At 37.4% G+C, this 12,190-nt stretch overlaps 1 protein-coding gene across 5 annotated transcripts in view; it reads right to left on the bottom strand.

The window, feature by feature from the left end:
* Positions 1-12,190, bottom strand: part of LOC5572676 (homeotic protein antennapedia) — a 248,158-nt gene that overhangs the window by 34,580 nt on the left and 201,388 nt on the right. The window contains exons 3-5 of one of the 5 annotated variants that reach the window (XM_021838510.1): positions 778-1,808; positions 532-672; positions 261-480 (exon numbers count right to left, since the gene is read on the bottom strand). In XM_021838510.1, the coding sequence (XP_021694202.1) occupies positions 261-480; positions 532-672; positions 778-1,041 (625 nt within the window). In that variant the 5' untranslated portion in view covers positions 1,042-1,808. Of the gene's footprint in view, positions 1-260; positions 481-531; positions 1,809-12,190 lie in introns of all 5 variants that reach the window. The other 4 variants (XM_021838507.1, XM_021838509.1, XM_021838506.1 and 1 more) reach the window with 4 other exon arrangements.

Below are 12,190 nucleotides of genomic sequence, written 5' to 3'. Positions count from 1 at the left end.
AGAAAGTAGAAAAGGCCGTGGAAAAGAAAAACAATTATTAATTAAGATCAAATTTTCCTTTTTTTTCGTCGGTGCGTCGTCGTTTCCGTTCGCTTCGACTGAATAGAGAGTGTGCAGTGTGTAACCTTAAGTAATTTTCGCTCTCCTCTAATTCAAAGTATTGTTGTGGAATTCTAATGACTAATAACGCCGTGCCAAGTGATGTGGCATAATAAATTGATAGCCGTTAATCTTGTATGGCGCTTAAAAGCAAAACTCACCGAACTGACTCCGCATCCATGGGTAGAGTGGCGACTGAAGGCCCGAGTTGGAATTTTGACTGTTTGGCGGTGGTTGTTGTCCTTGGTGTAGCTGTGGAGGTTGTTGGTGCATCATATTTGGTGGTTGCTGGGGTACAACACCAGGCGGACCACCACCCGTATTAGTGTACATGCCCATATGCTGTGGATTCTGGTGCACCTGATCGGGAGGAAAACAATCCTAATATCAACGGTATTATCTATAGCTTTTTTGAGTTTTGTTCACGTTTACCTGACTCTGTGCGTGTCCCATGTGATGCTGAGGTATTGTCATTTGTGCGGTGTTCATATGATGGCCCATCTGCTCCAATGGAGGGGATCCATTTTCAGCACCGTAGGTTCCAAGTCCGTTTGGGCCATTTCCTACCGCGGCCTGCAATTTACAGCTAGCATAAACAATCGGTTGCTGCTGTTGAGGTTGTACTTGCGTTTGCTGTAAAGGATTGCCATTCGTTTGCTGAGGTATCACTCCACCCACCTGACTTGAAGGGCTATCGGCTCTTGCATATCCGGCAGGGTCCATATTTTGCTGATAGTAACCCATCCGGTCGTAGGGCGGAAATCGTGGATACGGAGGCATGTTTCCCTGGCTGGCGTGGCTTTGACTGTGGTGGTACATCTGTTGACTGGTATCCAAACCATCCACACCGGTCCCAGGATAATGGCCGTGCATGTCTGAATTCATATAGGAATTTGTAAAGTATGACGTCATACTTTCACAATTATTTGTACTCATTGTCATTTTGAAAGGTTTGGTTTGGGCGCTTAAGCTTAGCTATCGGTGTGCAGATTTGTTGTTGGAAAAGCTGACAAGGATGCTCCAAAATCAACACTCAGCTCCAGATCTATCGAGGAGATTAGTGATCAATCATCTGTCTCGTATGCGATCGATGAATAGCGTGTCAAATTCATGAATTTAATACGATTTGAATAATACGTGGTCGTATGCCGGTGGTTGCTTCACTGGTACCGTTTTGAAATTTCACACTTTCACTTAATACTTTTACTATTTCCTTATCTATTTAGTAGACTTAATTTGTAAAACTATCACAAAAGCTTTTCTTATTGTGTATTGACTTTTCTTGACGATTTGATGCCTGGCATGCGTGAATTTTCGTGAGGATGATATTTTATATAACGGTGATGATGAATACTATGATGCTTCGAGCAACTTTTGCTTTCACTTTAATTGGTATGGCAAAACACAACAAATCGTAATGATTTTTTTTTCTCATCCAGCACTCTGACTCAAATGAAGCGCAATTCAAAACTTGCTCACATACACACACACTTATACACACACTTTGATATCCTCTAGCCAGCAGATGGAATTGTATGTCGGGATGTGATGTACAGGCGATGGTCGGTGGTGTTCGCTGCGATTAATCCAAAATGACAAAATGCCGTTGAAACCAAGAACTAAGAAAAGCTGCTCTCAAGTCGGATCACGATTCATCGATGCTGGGCCAGTTCGATATCAGTACGGTTCTGGTCGGTTGTAAAATTATCCTGTAACAGTAGAACAAAAAATGCGGATTAGACGTCTGATCATTCTGATGGGATGCGATATACTGCAGAATATGTGTGTCAAATTTTTCTGGTGGAGTTTTTCGTTGCTGGGAGATCATTTTATGCATGTGTGATTTTGGCGAAAGAAGGCGAATTTTCATGCACCGTCGTTTGATCAAGGTCTTAGGTTTCCAAACGTTTGTATTATGATGAGTGCTCTTTTGTTTTTTTTTCAATCTCCTCGGAGTATTCATCAAAATGTTGGTACCCTCGAATGAGTATCCAAAGTATTTAAGGAACGAGCCTTCCACTTTGCTGTCGAAAATCCCAGCAATAATGTTGGTGTTTTTAATGTTTTATGAACGATTTTGGATTTTACGTCAACTGTAAGACCACGCCCTGAAGTAATATTTGTAAAGGTATGATAACAGGTATCTGGTGTAGAGAGGGATGAAACGATACCATCGATACTTTTACTTAAAAGTAGTATTAGAAGAAAGTGTTAATACCAAGAAAATATCGAACCAATAGTATTGATACATACTTGAATCATATGAGCACTTTTATTACATAGAACAAAAGGATTTAGATAATCGTTTTATTAAGAATTGCTCTGTTAATAATTTTTACATAAAATATCTTTAAGCCGCAATATTTGTCAATGAAGCAGGATTTCATATTCTGCTCTAAGTAATATCAACGTAATATATAGAAATATACATTGGTAGATTTCTTAGTTTATTCAATAGCCTAAGTCACTACTGGAATTTCGATTGTATCTTTTGGATTCATAAGGCATGCTGACTATGCACCGACACTATATTAGCACGTAGGATGAAATGAAAAGTAATACAGTTATTCAGAAACTCAAAACATAATTGACCGGTTAGCTGTAAGTCATGTAAAGTAAAAGTACTTTCTTCATTGGCTTTCAAACGTAAGGCACCCGATTTGTGCACATTCAAAATGGATAGCTAATCCCACTCCAATTCATTAGATCTCTGTGTGAGTTCGATTGTTCCGTTAAAGCACGGGAGCACTAACTTCAAATTTTACAGTCATCAATGTTCATTAGAGTGATGCAAATTTTGAAATTTTAGCTCCCCTATGCTCAAACGATTTTTATTATGGTAAATAGCATCCTTCCAAAGTTTGAAGTGATTCGGAAGAAATTTGACTGTGCACACGCCATTTGAAGTTTATATGGAGATTACTATGGAAAACGCCAATCTTTTGTGTTCAGCCCTCTATCTCTTCGTCATAACATTTTATAGAAAAGTGAACACACTCACCTCATTTGAAAACTTCCCAGCAACAACTTTGCCGAAGACCACTTTTTGATTGGACGTCAGGATAAATTGTTATTCATCATCATAAACTTGGTTTGCATGTAGCATGCTTCACCAACTGTTCGGCAGGCAACAGTGGTACTCCTGGCGGGAAGAATAGATCAAAGTAATCCAGGCTACTATGTTCTACAGCAAAAAAGCAGTGTTGCAATGAAAGTAGTTGAATGATCATCTCAGCATGATTTAGACTTTGTTATCAATAATAACAAATTATCCTTACGTCCCATCAAAATATGATCTTCGGCAAAGTTGTAGCTGGGAAGTTTTCACATGAGATGAGTGTGATCACTTTTCTATAAAATGTTATGACGAAGAGATAGAGGGCTGAACCCAAAAGATTGGCGTTTTCCATAGTAATCTCCATATAAACTTCAAATGGCGTGTGCACAATCAAATTTCTTCCGAATCACTTCAAACTTTGGGAGGATCATTTTCATCATAATTGACATCGTTTAAGCATAGGGGAGCAAAAACTTCAAAATTTGCATCAGTCTAATGTTCATCATCATGCTCGATCTCAGTTAGTTGATAGGAATGCGAAGTTTTACTTATACTTGTGTGTCAGATGTGACATGTGTCAAAAAATGTTAAGATTTTTCTTTGTCTTTGATTATGTGTTGACGATAAAAAAAAGATTCCTTTTTTTGTGATAAATTCTCCTAGGGTCAAAATTCATGATAATTATAATTTGACTCTTGAATTTCACTTTTCACCAGACATACATCACGAAAAAGTTGATATCCTCAGAGCAGCTTTGCTCATTTTCGAAAGACGACACATTTACAAAACTTTCGCATGTTTTCTGCCAAAATGAATTATAAACATTCGAATGGCACAAAGAGATGAGCGCAAGATGTGAGAAAAGTACCGCCATCCTACACATCCAATGTCAAAGAGCTAGAGTCCCAGTGCAGTGCTTCTCGTTGCAGCGCAGGCAGACGTTCCGGTGTGTCAAAGTTTTTCAGAAAATACCATCAGCGGAAAGTCTGCCGGTTTATTTTGAAAATGAATAATTTGATTTCATGCCATTTTCAAAATTAGTTACCCACGTGAGACTGTGAGTGTCAGAAGAGATGCGGTCGTCGTGATCTGCGCAAAGCGTGTAATCATAATTAGTCGATGCTCAAGTGCGCGAAAATCGTTCTTGGCGCTTTTCCGAAAGTAAGATCGCATCAGCGATCGTCGGCGGCGGAAAATTCTCCGCGCGTCTACCGATGGAAAATCCATTGGTGAGAAGCAGCAAGATTATTACCACCATGATAAATTAGCAAGCAGATCTTTCGGCTTGTAAACACAACAGCAGAATGGCATCTTGGGTATAAGGAACTTTTTGTCCAACAATTGCCATTTCACTATTTTCTTAGTCCGCCGACGTGTCTTGGTTATACTTTTGTTTTGCTATTTTTTTTTGCAGAGGGAATCAACGAAACGTATCTCTGTCTTTTTGAAGCGGTGAAAAACAACTTCTGTTGCCAAACGTAATTAATTTTTATGTCTCGGTGTTAATCCTCCGAGAGTAGCTGAGTATCAGAACAAAAAGTCTCAAAAAGATGCTAAGAGGAAGTAGGAGGAGATAATCCAGAGAGGACACGTCACCTACCCATGAAGACCGAATCCATTGCGCAAAAATTCTGTGTTGGTTGATACTTACGGAGGACGTCGGCGACGATGACTGTAGAACAAGAAATAAACGAAGTTGTTTCAAATAAGCTATTAATTATTCTGCGTTTCGCTGACTTGCTCTTGGCGAATGGGTTTATGAATTATGAAATACTTGTTCCCCGGTTCTGCACAAAGTGGTTGACCATCATCGAAATGCTCTCGTCTCCAATGGTATTTTCTTGGCATCGAACGCTCACCCAGACGGTATGGCTGAGGATTTGGTGGATATTTTTTTAACAACTGTTGACCTTTGCCAGTTGAGTTCGTATTTACGTTGGATGCGAGAGAAAGCATATTGAGTTTTGTACTGTTTGCTGGTTAGTTGAGGTCACGCATGTTTGACTGCTTGACAAACGCGCGGTAAGTCATAAATCAACATTAATCGTTTCTGATTATGTTCAAAACAATAGGATCGAATCTTCCTTCTTCTCACACTGCACTGTCTATCCGGATCAACCCGTATGGCAATGTTATCAAAACTAAAAATCTCCTTCTCTTTCTCTCATCATATTTCTTGTATTTGTCTTCAGGGATTAGCTGTCACTGGCATTCCAGTCGCCATCGAGTGGTTTTAGTAGTTTAGTGGAGGAGAAGAGAATTTGCTGAGGACATTACTTCATCGGTTTGCTCTGGAACCACATTCATCATTTGATTTAATTAAATTTAATTGAATTTAAAGCGAGTTGCTTCCACCCAAGAATACTATGCGCAAGCACACAATGAACCGCAAACAAGCTGGTCTAGGTATGAGTCTGGAGCTCCTATAGGGTTAATCTTCCTTCTTCGGTTCAACCAGCACGCCATCATCACAGCCGGACGTTTACCCTATGGAAGAAATGCTGCCAGGTTGCTGCAACCTGTTCTGCTCAATGCTCACACAAACATTTGCAGTCGCAGAGGGTGGCTTGGGTGGTGGAAAGCATGAAAATTGTTTCCTTCAGCCGAGTTTTCGGGACCGACCATACAATAGAATAACTCGAATGGAGCATTTTCCCGTCGTCATCAGATTCTCCGCAATGCAAGGAACAACACAATAATAGGTTTGGTTTTGACGCTGCTAAATCATCATATATTGTCCGGGGTTGACTGCACATTGGGAAAGGTTTCAGGCGAACACAATTACTGTCATGCGGGCAAAGGTTCGAAGTAATAGCTTTAATAGAACTTTGAGGCTTATAATATATCAAGCCACATTTCTGTGAACTGAATTTCACTCACTCTTGAAAATACTAGTGTATTGTATTGCCACAGCACAAGCATTGAAGCAAACAATGTTTTTGGCAACGAATCTTGTTTTGACCATTTTCCATCGAATCAAGCCCATTGTGTGCCATCCCACAGCCAAGCATAACGACTACGACAACAATGATCGTTCCAATGACGATAGTGGTGACGATGTTGATGCTGGATTTGTATTTGAAAGTTTCTGAGCAAATTCCATCGTTTCACCAAGAAGATTTGCAATCCTGGCTGCGAAGGCGGCATAAGCGGCAATGGACGGATTCACTGGAGCTGAACATTGGGTATGACTACCATCACCCATATCACATCAACATACATATTTATTCACACCTTGGTCGCCACCGGTTATGGTAACAATAGAGCACCAACATAGTGCAATGGAAATGTTATCTGGATTGAATTCCTGCTAAATGGTGTGAATATTTGCCATTTGATTTGATTAATTTATAACATTTTTATTTCGGAAACGCCGGCAAGCGTGGGCTTTACGAAGTGGTCGATGACGAGCAAGGAATGAGAGTTTAGTTTTCGCAGCAAATGATGACACCATGCGAACACAGAACAACTCTGATGGAAAAATGTCAAACACAAAAGGTTTGATATTGATTTGAGCGTGTTAATGTTCAACTCATTGCACTACAATTCAATACTCATATGAAGAGTTTTTGAAAGTGAAAAAGTAAATCTGTTGATGTGAATTTCGTAGTTTCAAAATCGGCCCTTTGTTCAATATGATGGGAATTTTGAATAGTAATAGTTAGTGCCTATAATAATCTTTGAAAAATCACACTGAATGTATCACACAGTAAGTAGTAACGAATCCCCCATGTGATAATAGACATCTAAGCTATTTTTAATTACATTTTAATAAAGTTACACCCGTCCGCAGGAATCGCAAAGTAATTTACGACTCCGAGCACCGAGAGGAGTCCATTAGCGGGACACTCCTTAACTCGTCATCATGAATCGAGCTGCATGTGAAGCTGGGTAGCGATTGAAAAATGAATGTTCATGTGCGCATCATCCACGCCTGAGTCGAGCTTCGGACGATGGCACCGGTTGTCGGCTGAACCAGTAAAACTTGTTTTGCAAGTGGTAGTACTTATAAGAAAACGCATGAAGCTTGGTAACTTCTTCTGTACACCAAACACTTCTCCGAGGTGAACCCATTTTGCAAAACATTTCTGTAAATCATCGTTGTACCGCACGGTACGGTCCATTGCGTTTTCTGTTGTTCTGTGCTGACCCTTGGCGAATCTTTTTTGACGCAATTTTATTAAATTTGACCTAAACTTACAGTATTGGCCAATACATTTGCAACGGTTCAAGATTTTCTATTCAAAATTGTTATAAATTAGTCAATTTCGATGAAAAATTTACAGGAATTTACTACCCATAAAAGCATAACCACAGACAAACAGACGTCAAACTCTCGACATCGTCCATCGACCACTTTTTAACGGTCGATTCAGATATATTGTAGGTCATCAACTCACCACCCGCAGCGCTCGCATCGTTTTTGTTCAATAAAAAATAAATGAAAAAAAGTAAATGGTGCTTCTTTTTCTAATGTTCATAAAGTTATAAAAATTGAGGTTTTTTCGAAAATTTAGTTTTGTCCATGCGTAAATTTTTAAGCGATGATTTATATGATAATGGATAACGCTACCGAAGATTTATGTCTCACATAAGTTCTGCGAACGATATGAGCAAGAGAAATACAGCTGTTACTAAACTCGGCATTGCTGAAAACGTCAAAACTTTCATAAGTATGGTACCACACTTAATTTAGAATGCCGAATCTCGGCTAATTTTTATCGAGATTTGCACAGCCGAGAAGTTGGCAAACAAATTTTCTGGGATTTCAGGATATAAATGCCGAGTATCAGTAAATCGTGCTTCGTTGCTAAGCAACCGGACAATTTGTTAGCTGAGTCTCAGTTAAAATTGGGAAACCGAGATTCGCACAGTCGAGCTCGTGAAAAAATGTATGTTTGAAAAATAACCTTCCAGCCGTCGCACGGTTTGTCGCCGTCAGAACCACCCCGCTGCGTTTGTGCACGAAAAGCGAGTTTTTTTTTCACTAGTGTTGTACAAAATACAACAGCGCAACGACTGAAGTGTTAAGCAAAATTAATAACTAATTTTGAAGAATTCAGAGTTTTCTAAGGAAATTGCCTACCTTCAGGCGAATTCCACAGTTCAAGATGATTTTTATTTTTAAATAACTCAAAGAGCAAAAGACTTGTAAGAGATTGACGTGCAAATTTGGCTTCAATGCTCATGATTTAAGTAAGTAACGACATTTTCAATATTATCGATCATTTATTACATGGGTAACAGCTGATTGAGCAGCTTAATAAAAAAATCGTTTTAAACTTTCAGATACAGTTTCGAGCGATGGGTGCCAATACTTGTTTTAAACATATAAAACTTTCAACATTTTCCGTTTCAAACGAATTTTTTTAAGAGCGAGCCCTTTAGATTGGATCAAATTAATTATCAATATACTGCCCCTATTTGCATAAGTGTACCTTGCAATATGAATTAGGACAATATAAATGTCTATAAAAACTAAAAATCTGCAACTGTATGTTTTATAAAGTAAGGTACTACTTGAGTACTTCGTTGGTTCATTTGGACAATTTGGGGGAGTTTTTTTTTCAACGCACTGTAAATTGAATCAATGTACATCGATAAAAAATATGTCTCCTCATAACGGCTAACCTACAAACTTTAAACAGTGTTGTACAATGAATTTACAACTGTTTCGATTTCCTTCACTAAGAAAGTGAAATGCAAATTATTCAATGACTTGAATGGGCTTGTTATTGTCGACATTGAATATACTTAAAAAGTCAAAACATGTTTATATCACTCAATTTTTAACAATTTTATGTATAACATGAATACTTTATTAGATCGATTTATAACTCATATAAAGTAAAGTTTATTTTAAGTTGCGAATATGTTGTCCAATACTGTATTACGCTAACATCTCAAAAATCTTTCGACTAAAACTCAATTCACTTATGATGGTTACATTATGTTATAAGAAAAACATGTTTTACTTCCAAGTGGACTAGTTGTATTTAATTAAAACGCTGATTATGAGTTCAAAAGTACAGTTAAAAGGCTTATTATGATTTTGAACGAGTAGAAAATCATTGTCAGTAAAATTTTCCTTCAGTACCGAACCAATCGAAAAGCTTAATATATGCCGTTAATGAGAAATCCTAAAACGATAAAAAAGAAAAAAATAAACTCCTAAATGTAGCCTATTGTGAGAACCCAAGCTCAAGCACGGCAACTAACGCTTGGTTGACTGCAAATGGTTCATAAAGAATGGCAGAAAAGCTGCGAAAGAAGGAAATGGCAAACTCCGGAAATGTGGCAACGGTTGGAAAGCTCTGAAGCTTGTTCATGAGTAAAACGGACACAGCTAACCAAGGCGAAGTGTAGAGCTAATAAGACATTGAGAGGACTCTTATTGGAAGGCCATTTATGACTTCATCACGGGATGCCATCACAGGGAAACCCCAATGAATGAATATAATCAAAGACATAATCGACTTGTACAAACTTACGGAGCAGATCGTATAAAACAATGATGTTTGATTGGAAGTAGAGCCTCCCAATGTTAGAGATCCTTTTCAAAACTTACGCGAGAAATCAATCTTCCTGAAAGATTAAATATTTTCAACAGAGTTACAAATCGTCATACGTTTTGTAATGCTGCTGAAGATGCCCTAAGTGGGAGAACTGCATTAAATTTAAACTGAAAAATTATCTCCAGTCCATTAGGATTTTGATGACAGCAGGTACAGTACCATCTATTAATGCTTTATGAACTTCAAAAATAATAACCAGAGGTCTTTCAATGTGTCCTTTTATTTGGAAAATTTTAAAATTAATAATTTTAATAGCAACAATTATAATGAAAAAAAATGACTTATTACATTTATATCCTTAAGAAATCGTGTTAAAATATCTATATTTTCATATTTCATATCACTAATCAAACCTTCCGCATTTGATCACCCCTCAGTTTTCACATACTTTGCACTAGTCGATAGTAGATGGCAGAGGGATTACAGGAAAAGCTTTCAACGCTTTAGTTTACACACACATACATACACTCATGCAAAGTTTTTATTTCTGTTCGAAACGAAAGATAGGTGTGTTTATTCGGTGCTCTTCTGAATACAACGTCATTCGAAATAGATAACTATTTTTGATCATCACAGAAAATGTTAATTGCACCTTAATTTGCTTTTCTAAAACATCTTGTTATCACTTTCGATCAGCTGATAAAAGCTCCATTTCAAAAACTTAAGTCAAACAAGGTACTAAGCAACCAGTTGAGTATCCGTTCGTTCGGAATATGTTTTTTCGCCGTTTCGTCCGGTGCCTCAATTCGCCAGGGTGTTTACACTCATTTCGAGCTGCTCGGATTGATGGATGGGCGTAGCTATAAATAATATCTTCCCCTCGCACTCTCTTGCTCATTCTCATATTCGCTAGGGCATACAGCACTGCGTTCTCTTTCTAGCTAAGCGGTGGCATCCATTGAAGCGATGGATTTGTAAACGGTGCGAGAGACAGCCATTACTACTAGCAGCATAACAACACCATGGTTATGGCATCATGTTTTGGCGACGGTGATTATCTAGCTTTGGAGGTAGGGTTAGTGCAGGCAAAATTTGAGGATTGTTTTTTTTAGATGCATAGGAATATTGTTTCTTCCATCATTTTCAGTGCTTGTGACGTTACTGTTGCTGGCACAATTTTGGATTGTGGGGAGGTTCTTCTTATCATTGTGGTAAGACGTTCGACTACAAGGCAATATCATGTTCATTAGGTTCGACTAATGATCATGGTCTTGCCTTGTAATTTGCCGGTAAATTGTAACTTCATTGATTGACTTCCTTCAACCTTACTGTTTTAAAAGGCAAAAATGGAAAAGCTTTCTTTCAACAAAATAACCCTTCACAATGAATACAAATCATATAAAATAAAGATCATCTGGACTAACACATCATGTGAGTGATTTTGAAAGATTCTAAAAAAATGCTAGTTAGATTCTAGATACTTTCTTCCATTTATTTAAACTTCTTTTCCTTAACCTACATATGCTTTTAAGGCTCAGAAAAGTAATACATATCTATCCAATAGTAGTTGCTGTTTCTAATTCGGAATCATTGCTTGATTCCGAATTTCGCTTGAAACATCAAATTTTGCGCTTGAAACATCAAATTTTTCGCTTGAAACATCAAATTTTGATTGAAATTGAATTAAACAACATAAACATAAACACGTATGTTTTTTTTGTAAGAATAATTCAAAACATTCTAAAACCCTTTCTCCAATACCATGAATACGCCTAATAAAAATACATTATTTTTCCTAGATATTACTCGTAGTTTTAAATAAAACAAAATCGTGTAAATTTTATCAAATTGTCACATTCATATTCAGTTGGAGCACAAGTTTGAATTTACAAACTGTCGATTTTGGTTTATCTGATAATTTGATACAATTTGTCCGTTTTGTGTGATCAGAAGATATCTTTTGCTTGTTAAATTTGGGTTAACATACAAAACACAGAAAAAAAAGTAAAATATGAGAAATTATTGTTATGAAACATACAAACAATGCTCAAAATATGTAAATGTTAAGGTTAAAAAACGACCCTATTCTATACAGAGATTATAAATATATTTTCTTCTTGACATTTCGTATCAAATTAGACATAGTCAGCTTTGTTATTGGATAGTTGATCCTTCTAACCAACTGACCCATTGTTGGAGATGATATAAAATCGAAATAATCACGATATTATAAGGAATCCTAAATTGTGTAATGAAATTGGTGTCCGAAAACTCTAGGGGATAAGACGATTCTCGATATGCTGCCTCTTCGTTACCTTTCCCAGAGGAATAGATATTCAAATTAGATTATGTTCTCAACTGTGGGAAATCTTCGTTTTTTTCCATATCAGGCTCAACTCTTTGATATTTTTTTAACTGACCTGCACAAAATTGGATCTGTTTTACTCCTGAGGGGGGTTTTGAAGCATGTCGCTTGAATAATTAAATTTTGATTGAAATTGAATTAAACAACTAAACA

The sequence above is a fragment of the Aedes aegypti genome, chromosome 1 (assembly GCF_002204515.2).
Source record: "Aedes aegypti strain LVP_AGWG chromosome 1, AaegL5.0 Primary Assembly, whole genome shotgun sequence".
NCBI classification, from domain to species: domain Eukaryota; kingdom Metazoa; phylum Arthropoda; class Insecta; order Diptera; family Culicidae; genus Aedes; species Aedes aegypti.
This window is presented reverse-complemented; position numbering and strand designations above follow the sequence as displayed.